This window comes from Elaeis guineensis, chromosome 1 (genome assembly GCF_000442705.2).
Source record: "Elaeis guineensis isolate ETL-2024a chromosome 1, EG11, whole genome shotgun sequence".
In the NCBI taxonomy this organism is placed as follows: Eukaryota; Viridiplantae; Streptophyta; class Magnoliopsida; order Arecales; family Arecaceae; genus Elaeis; species Elaeis guineensis.
In genome coordinates, this window is record NC_025993.2 from 146,019,318 (window position 1) to 146,034,920 (window position 15,603).

General features: G+C 38.9%; 1 protein-coding gene across 1 annotated transcript; it reads right to left on the reverse strand.

The window, feature by feature from the left end:
• Positions 1–1,812: 1,812 nt before the first annotated feature.
• LOC105038942 (E3 ubiquitin-protein ligase UPL5) lies at positions 1,813–14,777 on the reverse strand. Its single transcript, XM_010914874.4, has 3 exons — positions 12,818–14,777; positions 5,427–6,016; positions 1,813–2,363 (listed from the first exon to the last, which is right to left on the reverse strand). The coding sequence occupies exons 1-3, from the start codon at positions 14,619–14,621 to the stop codon at positions 2,100–2,102; spliced, it is 2,658 nt and encodes an 885-aa protein (XP_010913176.2). The 5' UTR covers positions 14,622–14,777; the 3' UTR covers positions 1,813–2,099.
• Positions 14,778–15,603: the final 826 nt, after the last annotated feature.

Genomic DNA, 15,603 nt, shown 5'->3' on the forward strand with positions numbered 1-15,603 from the left:
ATTTAAGAAGGTTGGTTTCTTGAAACATACTCGAAGATGATGCGGTGTTGCTTTGTCTAGAGGTGAAAATGAGTTGGCCAGAATCTGATCACATCCCATTCCTTATCCAATTCGGATCAAATTTATCTGAACTCGGATTTCTATGGGCAAATCTTACTGGATCCATATTTTTTTAGATGGGTGCTAGACCAGTGAGCTATGACGTGTATTTCTATTTTATGGATAAATTTTATTCTATTTGTTCATATATTTCAGTTATTAAATGATCATTTGATGTATATTATGATATTTTATATTTTAATCATTATTTATATGGAAATAATAATTTTATTGTTAAAATAAATATATTATATTTTATTATTTATAATATTTGCAAAATTTTATTGTCAAAACATTTGAAAATGTAAATAACTTCTATCTTCCTGCATTTCTATATAATTTTTTTTAGAAGCTCTCTAAAAGTAGATATTCATGATTATGCTAAAATTAAAAAGTGATGATGGCACTGGGGGCAAAAAAATATTGATATTTTATATTATACTTTTTATTTCAAATATTTATACAAATCCTGTCAACCTAGTGATCTGAACATTGATTAGGTCAATCTTTGAATGGTTCATTAACTATTTTTTAGATCCTTACTTATTTGTGTCTTATACACGTTCTACATCGTAAATTTTTTATTTTCATCCTTTATGGCTGTATAATTAATGTTAGTTTTTTATCTTTGAGTTTTGCTAAATATTCAATTTATATCCAAATAATAGTTAACTTATATCCTTTTGCTTAAAAAATATAAACATAACTAATGTTTCATTTGTGTCCATACTCTAGAACAACTATGCATAGATTAAATATCCGACTCGTATGCGTATCTATATAGAGAAAATATGGATATTATTTTTGGTATTTGTTTAATATCTGCACCGTTATTCATATTCATTGAAAAAAGGTGGACATAAATATGGAGGTACCATCATTCAATTAGCATCTGATCCAATTTTAGCCCTAACTTTGTCCCACCCGCCCTAGCTCGTATCTTAAGAAATTTAAGGAGGTTAGACTGTTGTCAGGCATGGCAAGTATGGTACTGCGTTGCTTTTTAAAAAGTAAAATGGGACAAGTGTAGAATCCGTTCCGTTTGCGGATACTTCATTTCATTCCCTTCTGCAGAGAAACTTTGACTGATAAGCTCTCCAGGTACCAATTTACCAAGCTGGTCTTTTGTGGTTGTACCAAATGATCTTTGAGAATGCATTTTTCTTTCCCTTTATAACTGAAAAGAATTGATTGATAAGCATTAAACGTGCCAATTTATCGGAACTGGTTAATGATATATTAAATGACCTCAATCAAATCCCACTTGGAGGGATAGGAATACTTGGGCAAAGCTTAACCCCTTTTATATTCATATATTGATCCATCTCCTGGGAAAAACTTGATTTGGCATTCATGAACTCAGGCCAGCAGGAAAGTCGGTAGGTTAATACTTCTCCCAGAAATTGAGTCCATAATTAACCACCATCACAGCAGCATATTTAACCAGTAATAATCGCCTTTTACTTGATAGCTTGACTTCTGTGTTTGTCAACCTTAACTCAAGCCGAAGGTTGCATATGAAAATTTAAAAAAATGATCATTACGCATCATCATGCACTTCTACGCGCTTTTTTTTTTATGCGTCATGCTTCCTCACAACCATCCGTGCTTCCATTTCAGTAATGGATATTTATTTTTTAAAATAACAAGACTAGATCAAGACCATGGCAACATAAATTCTCAACTGCAACCAAGCAGAAAATCTGAACAAAATTATAGATCATGAAAAGAATGCAAACCCAAAGTACCTTCTTTTTTCCCCCTGTTGGTATTTGCAGCACATTGAGATTATTAAAGAGAGTTCCGAAAGGAAAAATGAAATTTTAATCCTTTATATTTTCACATTAGATAGACCTCCTGAAGAGAACCCAACCCTTCTATTTACTACACATATTAACAAGTTGAGCTGGACACCTTATATATGGCTGCTCTGCAACCCTAGGATAGATATTGATATGCTTGCAACTATACAGACATGGCCATTCTCTGTCCATTGATAGCTACCATATACCAAATGTGCAACTAATATGCTCTTGAGTGATCATATGTAGCCGACTACGCATGATGGATATGGAGTTGTAAACGGGGAGGCACAGGCGGTAGAAGCATGTATGAGACGCAGGTAGGCGGTCTTGAGACTCAGAAGCCTTATATATGTACAGTTTGGAACCCAGACCACCAAAACCATCAACAGGCAAGTATTTCACAGATGTCCAGAAGAAAAGAAGCACCCTCTGCTGCTCAGCAGGCATACCCTCAACAATCTGTGGAAAAAAAAAAAAATCCAATGATTAGTAGCTGTAACTTCAGTGGGCACTGTGCTTGTTCAAAATTCTCTAAACACTTCATTAATATTACTCATTGTGATTCTGCATAACAATTGTTACCGAGAAATACCATGAAATAAAGCACCTAATTTAATCCAATAGATATTTTCATAAATCCATTATCTGAAATTTTACTTCAAAACATGCTGTCAAAAACAAAGCAATATACTATTCAAGATTAGAATTTCCCAAAATATTGGACAGAATAAATTATATCACAAATACCATATTGTAAAGAGCATAAAAATTGCATAACGGTAAGATTAGGATAAGAAACCAGTAAAATTGTTTGTTTGGCTCTTGATAAATGAATAGTTTGTCTGTTCATAAATATATTTAATATAAAGTCAGCTTATTGGACTCCAGCTTTTGTGTTTCTTTATTTTGTAGTATTTCTCAAATAAAAACTTTTGAGTTACTGAGAAGCCAACAGAAATAATGAAGCTTGGCAAGCTTTGGCTGCATGCTACAAGAAATTCAATAAATTTCTAAGCATACAACATCACAAGGCCGTCTACAATCATGCCAAAGTACCAAACAACTTTTTACACGAGCTTCCAAGTCATTCAGCACATGGAATGCTCTAAAGATAATAGAGATTCAGATTAACTGCCAAAGAACCCTCAGGGACATTGGATCAATAGAATAAAGACAAAGCAACCAAAGTTGAGATGCAAATGGATTAGGTTTATCCATACCAAACCAAAACTGACATGCAAATCATACAATCCAAACCAGAATGAAGTATGCAGTTCTGGCGTATGTTGAGAATGTTATCTCATTTGATCTCATAGATCTGTTAGGCATGAATACAATAAAAAGGAAAAAAAGGATCCAACCAATCAAGAAGTATTGTATCTGATTTAGGACATGGCCTTGCTATTTAAAAGTATGCAGATCAAAAACAACCACACGAGCCCCAATCCAACCCAACCCAAAATTTAGATTAACAAAACTTCACTCAATTCAGGTTACCTCCAGCTTGATAAGATACGAAACTTGGAATCATTGCCTAAATGGTTAAGAGACCAGACCAGTTTGCAACCCAAAAAAAATTGCTACTAAAACTTTTTAAAGCCAGAGCTCCCATCATGATAATCGGTGCAGGCTGAAGGCACTCCAAGCTATCCCACATAATAATTGATTCATATCATGCTTGTAGAATTTAGATACACATTTGAACCACTTTCCATTTTGCAGTGCCATTGTTTTATTGGCATCTCCATGTTATGATGTATGACCTGTGACCAACCCCCACCCTCCCCCCCCACCCCCAACACACACCAACCCCCTTCTCTAATAAAAAGAACCAAGATCATATTGGTTCATTTAACAGTGGTGTGAGCACAAGCCTATGATGTTCAGAGAGTCTACAATCTTCAGAAGATGAGTCGGGTGGCAGTCATTCACATACCTAAGTATGGTTTGCGAGATTGGTGTAATGTATGATATACACTCACAGAAGTCAGACGGTTAAAGGAAGGGTGGAAGCAAAACTTGATGAACATTCAAACCCATCTAAGGGCACCCAAAGGCTAAGGTGTGGAAGCAAAACTTGATGAACATTCAAGCCCATCTAAGGGCACCAAAGGCTAAAATAAGAAGCAAAAGGGACTTAAAACCTCATCTTTTTCATGCTGGCCCCCCCTTTCCTTTCATTTATAAGGCAAACCCCCATGGCAAGAATACAGATACTTGCATGATACTAAATAGTAAAAAGCCTGGGGCCCTGGACAGCTCTATGTTTCCATCCCTCTTTCTTGTCCTCCCCCCTTTCTCTATCTCTACTTCTTGTCTGGTTCCACTCTCCTCTGCTTTCAAGCGCATTAGCACTAAGGCTTCCCTATCATGAAGGCCACAACCAAGAATTGAAAATTGTGTTCGCACTCCCTCACAAGAAGATTCCAAATACTATTTCTTCTTCTATCTCTCATTTCAGCCCTCCACCTCTTCTCCACACCTATTGTTCTTCTGTTTTTCTATCCTCACACATTCACATTGTTGATTGCTGCTCAGATTCCTATAATTGCAGAACTCAGCGCTAATTATTTCTTTGCATGACTATGTTGGGACTCATTTTCTCTTATTCCTGTTTTCAGTCATGGCAGAGGAAGGCTCTTCTGCGTCTGTCAAATGATTTAGAAATTGAATGATGCAGAATTTTTTTTAAAATGTTAAACTAGTGCTTCAAATTGCTTAGCTGATTTGACATTTCTGTTAAATCTCTCCGGGAAATATCAAAGATATACCACCTAAATAATGATGAAATTGTTCCTCAAAGACTTTCAAATCCTAGATCACATTACAAGCAGAGCATTTTAACCAGTTCTTACATGCACAGTTTGAGCATTCATCCACATGTGATGCAACATAACCGACTAGTTTTATGCACAATGTTAAGATTACAGCATAAGCATAGACCATGAACAAGAATCATGCAACAAAGGTAAAATAAGAGAGCTGCTGTTTATCTCCTATAGCATCAAAGAAACTGCTTGACATGCTCTGATCTAAGTCAAGATTAATAAACCAAGGAACACATGATATAAAGGTGCCTACAAAAATGAGCTATACAGAAACATGTAGTGTGTTAGGAGAAATCTCCATTATCACATGCAGGGCAATATAATACCATCACAAGAAGAAACAAGAAAAGCACAGAAAAATTAATCACCGGCAGCTGAAAGGGCTCTATTGGAAGCTTATAATAATAGGATAATCACTTATTCTTGGAAAACTTGCCTATATATTGCATATTTTATACTGAAAATGGAAACAAATTGTCAGATCAAGTGTTTATCTGTAGAAGTTTAAATTGGAAAAACCTTACACACTGTGCCTTTGGGGGGATTCAACTATGCTAGAAAAAAAAAGAAGGTTAAAGTTCATTTTTCAAAAAAAAAGCCATTTGAAAAAAATGGCTGAACCACTTATAGATTTAAAAGAGGGAACATATAGCCAAGTAACAAGTTAATTTATTAATTTTAAATAAACCAATACCTTCCAAAACCAACATATTTGACGATCTCTTGCCTTGTAGCCATTGTACTCAGTATGCGCCTTCCATTCCCTCACGTTAATGACACTATCACTTCCACCTAGCATTCGATCAAAATCTTCGAGGTCCAGACTTTGAAAGATAAACTTCTGTTCGTTTGAATTAGCAAGTATATCGCTAAATCCCTGAGCAAAATGAGATATTTGTTCAGAAATGGATGTAACAAAGCAATGCTCAATTAGAAGGTTGATGTATTCCTCTTTATTCTGGCTATTTACAGCAATTTCCTTTCCTCCCGGACAGAGTTCAACAACCCTATGAGTCCCTAATTCTTCATATTCTCTGAAAAAAGTTAGCCCTAATACATCTGAATCCAAAAGCTCAGCATCCATCTCCAAAATTTTTTTGCAGCTCATATATAAGCATGGATCTGCATTCTGAATATCTTCTAATGTAAGACCTTTCCCAGCTAGTTGCAAGAAGAACACACGATCAAAAACAACGCCTACTTGCACTCTATGCATTAAAGCTAGTGCAATCACTCGTCCACAGAAGCCAAAGTACTTCAGGTGCAAAGGATCCACAGCAGATGCTGCAACATGCATAATATATATGTATGACATAATAATTCACACAAATCACTGAAAAGACAGATAGAGTAGCATGAATGGATAATACTTGCTGAAGTACTAATCTGAAGTACTAATAAACATCAAAGATAACTCATAATTAGTTAATTCTAATATAACAACCCTAAAGACTTTACTCTGGGTTATAACGTCCACTACAAGGACTTGCAATTACTTCATAATGCTAATGGCCTTCTTCCAAAAGGTCTGATTACATCTATGAGAGAGAGCCACCAGAGGGTTAAAAAGTCTACTCTTCATCACTGAGATATTCTCAAAAGCTGGAGCTAAACTTGGTGAAATATTCCCCAATAATGAGACACAACCAACTATTGGACAGAGAACTACCTTTATTCTACAACCAGCTCATCACTCTCTTCATCAACAGCTAAAGCTGCAAAATTCAAGCTAAGCTAAACACACTGAATTTAATACAAAACCTTCGTACTAGACATTTGTTTAATGTAACAGAAGGCAAGTTTAAAATGTTTAAATTGATTGGGACCATCTGAACAGAGAATGAAGCCGTTGTTCATGTCACAGATGATAGATGGCAGGACCACCACTACGAGCAGTAAGGTCCTTGGTAAAACTTGAATTGCAATCAGAACACATGAAGGTAAAAAAAACAAGAGAGAGAGTTACTCAGAAATAAGCTTCATGAAGGAGGTGAATATCCAAAAGGAGGTACTTTATTAAGCACCAAGAAGTAAAGGCATAATGACAAGGAATCAATCCAGATATTCAATTAATCCAACAAAACAGGAAACTAAAGGTTATAGTTAACTCAAAAGGCGTAACAATCATATTGCAAACCTTATTGTCATCCAACTTGCAAAAAATTATAGGAACCCTTTGATCATATGTAAAAAGAGCATATTAAACCATCTGGATATTCTTACCCTCGAGGAAAGCATTTCACTTCTCATTCAATGCATACGTTATTTCAGTCCTTATGTTCAAAATTTGTAATAGTTTATTGACTTTATTCTCTATGCCAGCCTACACAATTAGGTCCAAAGACCATCAATAAGACAGTTTTTGTTCTATTACTACTATAACAATGAAAGAATGTGGTCTGGACTCCAGATTTCTGTCAGATGATTTTTACCCATACTTCACTAGACATATTCAGATTTCTGTCAGATGATTTTTACCCATACTTCACTAGACATATTCATGTTGATTTGAGTATTGGCAGTTCAAACACAAAGTTTACATCAAAGAGTTTATATCATAATAATTGCCAATTTTTCCCTCTTCTATGTTCAGCCTAGGAAACTACTCAGAAAATCTACATGGCTGACCTTAAGCCTTCCAAAACAGTCTTTATTCCAATTAATAAATATTTTAAATTGCTGTGTTGCATCGAAAACCAAATTCACTGCTTGCAACAATTGATTTTTGCACTTGGAATTTAAAGATTTTCAAAACTGTCTCAGGTCTTCGTTCTAGTGGGATCAGAATTCCCATCAAAGATACGATGAAAAACTATGGATTTGCTCAGAAAACACCCTTGAAAAGCAATTGAGATAGGTAAGCAGATCAATCAACACAATTCCACAGTAACAAACACAGTAGTAATCATAACATCAATATAGGTGTTCTATTTAGATCCCTGAACACATGGTTTGCCATTGGATCTTCAGCAAGTTCTGAACTACTTAAGCATGTATTACTTTAACCCCTCCCCCACCTTCCCATAAAAAGGAAGCAATCAGAGAATTTCATGAGCACTTAACAAGGGCAATCACAATTCACAAGATCCTCCAAAGCAAAGTGTATCATGCTGAAATCACAACTACTCTTCTCTAAAATTTTGTCAGAAAAGTTAGTCTTGTCATCATCAAAAAAATGAACAGAAGACGATAAAAGCCAATAGATGTTGGTACAAAACAATATAAGAGTGCTACATAATATAATAAAGTAAGACTAATCCATTCAGATAAGAGATACTTTTCATAGCAGTAGGATATCCTTGGTTGCTTCCTCCCTTTTCTTTCCCCATGATGAAATACAAATCATACTCTGACCATTTAGTTTATTGTTATTATATAATATAAGCCACCAAGAACTTCTATCAAGGATCTTTCTGCATCCTTTTCCCCTGATTCTCCAAAAATTTTCATATTCTATGTTAGTAGACACAAACTAAATCATGACCTCATCAGCAAATTCGCATTTTTTTTCCAAACCTTTCTTAACAAAGAAGGCATCTTGTATGAAAACCAAGTACCTTTGACATGTTTTTTCATACACGTGACTGTTAATAGCCACGGGCAAGAAGTTTCAGAAAGCACCAGTGTTAATTAATAAGTTCAACTCCACGCACCCATGAATACTATAAAAATCCATACCTCTACCATTACACAAGTGACTACAACAGGTATCTTCAGAACAGCTGACCAGGACAGCATTAATGAACCTAAATCCTAATTCCAACTACTTCCATTAAGCAAGCGAACAAAGCAATTTTAGGGAAAAGTCCACAGCCGATGGTGCACAGAGGTCAACATCCTAAGCATCGTACTTTCAGCACTCTAGAAGAAGCAGTTGCTTACTTTTTGCAGGTCTTTCTCACCCATCATCAAGCATGAAGTAAATTGCATATAAAAAGGAAACAATTATGAAAAGGGGGGAAGATATGTAAAATAGAGAAGATCAAGAGGAGGAAGAGGTATATAGGAGTGGTGGCATGGGGACCTGCCTAATCCCAAGGAAGAAACAGATAATATCATTGCCATCTAGCCACTTCAACCAATCAATTGCTCATCATGAACAAGTTGAATACTCTCACTAAGGGGTAGAAGTAGTTGCTACAGTGACTTAAGGTGAGGCAAAACTTAAGCCATCATAAAATCACAAAACACATGCTTAATCATTTGCAATGACAATACTAATTTCCTGCTCTACACTCATGGCCATACTTTCTGGATCTGATTTACATAACCCCCACTCACACCAGGATCTGATAAGCTAACAAATAATCATCTTTGTAACCACTGACTTGCAGATTGAACATTGAAGTGTTATAAAAAGCACCCTTGTCTCATTGTCCAGTACCCAAACACAAGTACCTCTTACTCCTCTTGAAAGCAGGTTTTTATCCTCCCAAAAACTGCAATCCTCTAATAAGTCCCTTTGGTCACATTGTCCACAGCTTAGCCTAAGCTCTAAAGCCACCAATGTTTCTAGTATGCACTATTAATATTTATGGGTTTCCCTAAGTGTATAGCTACTCCATTAGGCACACCTAAATTCCCATCCTAAAAAACAGCTACCACCCTTAACAAACATTCAAAAGTCCAAATAATGCAGAATCGTCCCCAACCGCCCGGTTCGGGCTGTACTGAGCTGTGCCTATGGCAGAGTGGAGTGGTTCTAGCATTCAAAATGAGAAACCGATGAAGGAGAGAGAGGGAGAAGGAAAGAGAGGCAAAGAGAGAGAGGGGGGAGGGAAGGAGAAAGATGAAGGCTACTAGAGGCGCCAAAGGACGATGGAGGGGCGAAGCAGGGGCTCTGTGATCTGAACCCCAATTTCATTCAAAACATAGGTCCGTCGGGCTCCTCTTTTATTTTGAAAATATTAAGTGAAGTTGGCAAGGGGTCGGGGCACCTTTTTTATTTTGAAAATTTTAAGTGAGGTCAACAAGGGGTAAAATTTTTAGTGAAGTCGGCAAATCCCTTGCCAACTTCACTTAATATTTTCAAAATAAAAAAAGAGCCCCAACGGACCCCTTCGGAGGGGGGAGCCCCTCCTCCAACCCTTCGCAACCCTCTGGCGGCTCTCCGTCCCCTCCCTCTCCCTCTCTCTCTTTTCTCCTCTCACGTTCTTCTTCTCCCTGGCCCTCTCTACAATGTCAAGCCATGCTTTGACAGCCTTCATCATCTCTCTCCCTCCCCGTCCCCCCTCTCTCCTCTCTCCTGTTCTCCTCTCCTCCGCCCTCTTTGTTGTACTAATGCGAGCATGGCATAGAACAGCATAGGGCATTATACTGAACCATGCTGCCAGTTGATCGGTTTGGCCTCAGGTACTAGCACAACAAACCTTGCTTGAAAGCCCTCAATCTCAGAGACTATCTTCAGCCCCCTTCCCAAATAGGGGGGAGGGAGGAATGGAGAGAGAGAGAGAGAGAGAGGGAGAGGAAAAGGATGCCCGCTACCAATAATATACTAGCAGCCAGTGAGTAAACACTTCTTTCTATATCCAATCATTCGAGAATATGTGTCATTTGGTGAAAGGTAAATATTAGTTTATTTTTCCTATTTTCTTGGGGAAGGTGGAGGGAGGGTGTTGCACATCCATTATTTATAATTGGCACAAAATGATCTAGGTTCATGTGAGATGTATAGATGATGCCTAAACACCAAATCCTTTAAAAAGTGTGTTCCTTTTTTCCTCTATTTCATTTCATATACAGTATTTCCATCTTTTGCTCACCCCCATTGGTCGCTGATTGGACAAAGAAACATAGGTGGTTAGGCTCCCACTTGCTTTATTCTCTCTCTCTATCTCTCCCCCCTCTGTCCCCTTCCCTCCTGTATCTAGGACCCTTTTCCTTTGCCTTTCTTCACCTGGCTTGACAAGGAGGGGTGACAGCAGAATGCAGACTTCCATTACCCATCTCTCTCATGTACCTGTTCTTCCATTACCCTCCATTTAGTACACATGTCCTCCCTTGTTAATCCCTCCGCATGGTTTCGAAACCCTAAAATTTTCTGTAGACTTCAAAAAGATTGGTGTCTTCAACCACTTAAAGCCTATTGAATCAGTAGCAATCCTCCATCATCAGACCCTATCATCACCTTCATGCCACCAACAGTTCTCAGTATACATGATGCATATTCATGAAGTATGATATCAAATTTTGTCTGGTTTAGTTTATTATCTTAAGATGATCACTTGTCAAAATTATGTAAAAAAATATATATATCCTTTTAATTATTGACTGATTTAGGCTTAAAATCTGCTGATTGTGACACAATTTTATGCTACATTTTGTTTCGAACACCCAGTGCTGTAAAATATGCTAACAAAGAACACTAAAAGTAGTTCAGGTGACTATAGAAGCAAGTTCTTATCAGGGTTGCTGCAATTTCTTCGCCCTATTAAGGCTACAATTTTTATCTCAATGTATTGTCTTGTCCTGGTAAAATTCTATTATATCTTAGGTGGTAGTTATAGGATATTCGTTGTTCTTTTAGCAGTAGTTATCCCACCATACTGTTCAATGTTTTGGATGGTATAGGTCTCCAAATCACAATGTAGAATCTTATACACATCTATCAGGCTCTTGGCATGCAATAGTAATCTTTACTCCCAATATATGATAGATGGTTCGGATAAAATCTCTTGCAGACAGCTTTGCATAATTGTTATTGATAGTGGGAGTACCCAGAATCTCATCTGAAAAAAGTGATCAGCAAAATGAAGCTAAAATAAGAGGCGGGCATTAAAAAGGCCAACCATGTCATGATATTAAAAAGATAAGCTATTGATGTCCCTATCATAAGGATGTGCTTAGTGATTCCTCCAAGGGAAACTAGAAAAGCTCAATGTGTTGTAATGCTGCATGCAAGATTGACCAAGGTCCAAGGAGTGGTCAATAAAAGAACACACCAAAATATCACCACCCAACTACATATATCTTCCCCTCAAAAAAAAGGTATTGCACATCAGAAGAACATGGTATAATGACTCCTTTGCAACCTCAGTGAAAAAGGAGAGTTATTGGAATACAATCATTACTTTACTCCAACTTGTAACGTACAAGAATTATCTTCAGATAAATAAATTATGACATTGACATATATTATGAGTGCACCTACTAGCAAAATGTGCATTAAACAGTCCACATCAACAGCACATGTAAAAACAATAAAGAACATGTCTTCCTTCTGCCACCACCACTTTCCATCACTAACTCTTTGGGTAATCTTACAGAACTCATAAAATAAGCATCTTATAGATGCCTCAATTTCAATACTGTAAGCCATTTAATTTGAGGATACCAAACTGGCTGGCCCCACTTTTACAAGAACATCCCCAACCAGTTTAAAATTGATCATTACCTAAAACAGCCACTTGCAAAACTGATGGACAATTAAATGGGAAATTCAATTGTAACAACGTGGACATGCAATCTTCTACATACAGACCTTCCTTTCTAATCATAATGATGCTTCAGTTCTTTCCACCACTTGATCCTAATCATGAATTTCCTGTTAACCAATCCACAAAAGAAGACCTAATACTTGATAACATAGTGATTTTCAACCATACAAATACTTACATTTCTATCAAATACTTACATTTCTACCAAAGAAACATTCTTAGCCTCTTTTCCACCAAAATCTCTAAAAGCCATCTAAGCAACATGTAAAACCATCAATTTTTCATTTTTTTTTCAATATCCATATTTTAGAAAACAAGTATTTGTTACCATATTGTCCTATAAGCACCTCCTCCATACCCTTCTCATTGGATACCCTAACTGGCACTAGCGCTGTCAAAACAGTATGAGGCTGGAAAAGGCCTCTAATACATTTTTTTATTTAACACATTGAGATGAAGTCTTTGATGTTGTCCTTCATTATCGCAAGCGAAAAGTACATATATGATCAATGGTGAAGCTGTAGCACAGTTGTTCACTGTAATGGATAATCATTTCAGCAGGATAGTGAATTCCTAGGTGGTAAGTACTATAATAACAGAAAAGAATGCTCCATTACTAAAGCAAAAATTCAAAAGCATGTAAACATACCAGGATTCGGAAAGACTCTCCGGCGGTCATTTGCACACGACAAGAACAGGACATTTTGCGGACTGAAGATTGCTTGGCATACCAGACAAAACCACTCCCTTAGAACACCAGGGCCTGTGGCTACCTCATTTTTAAACTCCATGAAAAGTCTACCATGCAATGCAGTTGCATCAGCCTGGCCTATGTACTCAAAAGACTCGGCCAGCAGTTGTGACCTGTCTATAAGCATCTCGTGCAGCTCATCATAGTCATCCTTTCCATCAGGAAACATCATCAGTACCAAATTCTGCCTCGCCTCAAAATCTGTTACATCCTTATGCTTCAGAAGCCAGCGAAGGTTTTCACTTCTCTTTGCACGTCTGATGAGAGCATTCAGAGGACACCGCCGAGCCAGCAGAACAGAATGAAGCAACTGCCCTGCGCCTTCATAGATGTTAGAAAAACAATTCAATTCCGTTAGAATGGCAAGGATATGAGACCACCCGGCCCAACGGATCTCGCTCTGCACTGACCCTTTCTTCTCCAGGAAGCCCTCCACCTTCTTAAGACACTGATCGACCTTCTTCAGGAGATCTGCATATATATCATGTAAAGACCCGATCCAATCCTCACGCTGAGGCTGCGTGCCATTATATAACAGTTCTGGAATTGGACAATTCTCACCCATCCAGTCCTGAATTGCCCCTCTTAAGGCACATGAGAACTTAGCGAACTCATTAAGATCAGCGGTTGAAACCATCATTGACTCCGATGACAGCCCTTCCATCAGTGTACCAGCCATCTCACTGACAAAGGGGAACAGCTCCACTATCACACTCGCCACCGACTTCAACTGGCTGACACGCCTCCAGTCCAGCGCCTCCAACAGCATGGCATATGCACTGCGGCACGATAAATAAAGCTGGTCCTTCTTCCCCACCGTCCCGGCCAGCAATTTACAGAACTCCAGCATGATCGGGGCGCACCGCACCTGAACGGACTTTGGAAGAAGCTCAGAGTTCGGCCTCAGGAAGAGCTGAATGGCCCTCTCTGCGAGAGTGCGGTCCTCACGGACTGCGGAAAGGTACAGCTTGATGAGCACCATCGGGGCGCCGGCCACGAGAAAGACCCGGAGGTGGCCCCAGGTAACTTCGTCGCTCTCGCTAGCCGTTTTGGCTAGGATGATGAGGAACTCCTTGACAAGTTCATCAATATTTGAATTTTCTCTCATAGCACGTAACCTGTCAGCGTAGCAGCCGCTCTCGATGAGAGCAGAGACGGAGGAGACGAGGTCGTTGACCACCTGCCAGGTCCGGGGGAACCGCGTGCTCCGCAGCCGCCCCGTGAGATGGAGGCAGCAGTCGTTCTCAAGCGAGCATTCGGCGAGCGTGCAGTCGCCGGGGAGCTGCCGGCCGGCGTAGATCAGGCGCTGCTCCCACGTCGTGATGCCGGTGATCGTCCGGATCTGGTCGATGACCGAGTCGACGGTGTCGAAGGGGCTGGCGTGGATGACTCGGGTTTTGGACATGGTGCGGACGAAGAAATGGAGGGTGGAGGAGGGGGAGGGGGAGGAGGAGGATGATGGGAAAACCCTAGAAGCGGCATCGGCGAGAGGGGGGAAGGGGGCGGCCGAGGAGGAGGGGGAGAAAGGATCGGGCGTGAGCATGCTCACGAGGTGGCGCGAGGGATCGCCGGAGTCGGAGTTGGAGTCGGATTCGAGGCCATAGTCATCAAGCTTGCGCTTGGAGGGGAGGAGGTGGTGGTCGAGGCGCTGGCGGAGTCGGGCAATCACGGCGGACAGGGAGACGGTCGGGAGAACGGACATCGCAGGCGCGGCAGCGGAGCTTGGATGCGGAACCCTAGGTCGGCATGGCCGGCGGACGGCGGCGGAGGAGAAGAGGGGACGGGGGAGAGAGGAAAAGAGGGCAGAGAGGGGCTTTGAATCTCGACGCGAACGCCGTCCGGTAGAGAGGAGTGACCGTGACGTAACGAATCATATTAATGTTTTGAAGGGGCTTGTATGTAAATTGATGTTAACCTTGTCCTATCTCTGGCTGTCCCTATCTGATTCATTAATTTTACAATTAAATCCTTCAGTAATTTTTCAAAAAATTATACAAAAATAATAAATTAAATTTTTATAGAAATAAGTAGATGCAACGAGGATCAAATGCTTTTAAAAGTAAATTATATTTTTTATCCTCCAAATTTAAATAATATTTTGAAATAATTTTTATAGTTAAAAAAATCTCTAATTAGACTCTTAGATTTTCATTAGTGGTTTAATATATTTCTTTTGGCTGATTCCGATGAACTCTATCACTAAAAAAATCTTGTTAGTATTAGTGTTAGCATCCAGTGATGATATGGCATAACAACTAATTTTTTTTAAAAAAATCAAAAATAAAAAATTTTTGCTTCTTTCATATATTCATCACAATTACTAAAAGTCAATCTACTATTAAAATCACTGTTAAAGCTCGATGACCTAAGGGCCATCACTATCCTTGACCAGGCACTAAGGGCATCATCCCCTCATTGTGCCCTCTCCTTCCCCAAGGCCTTCTCCTTTAAGGCAATCTCCCACTCCATTGAACATAACACAAGACTATCATCTTTGTCGACACCTACTCATTGGGTCTAGTTCAAAGCACAATATCTCCTCATTGTTTACCAACCCTTACTCTCCTCCTTCCATGGCATCATCTCCACCAACAAAAACATCAGCTTTGTCATCTAGTGTTGCTCCAAGATGATCTTAACACTCTTTGCTAGTGCAAAATAGAGTAGATGTTCTCCAACAATAT

Coding starts and splice junctions, on each gene's coding strand:
- LOC105038942 (XM_010914874.4), bottom strand. CDS start 14,621: ATGTCCGTTCTCCCGACCGTCTCCCTGTCCGCCGTGATTGCCCGACTC. Junction 6,017..12,817: donor GAGAGTCTTTCCGAATCCTG/GTATGTTTACAT, acceptor TGCATGTTGCAG/CATCTGCTGTGGATCCTTTG. Junction 2,364..5,426: donor AAATATGTTGGTTTTGGAAG/GTATTGGTTTAT, acceptor TTTTTTCCACAG/ATTGTTGAGGGTATGCCTGC.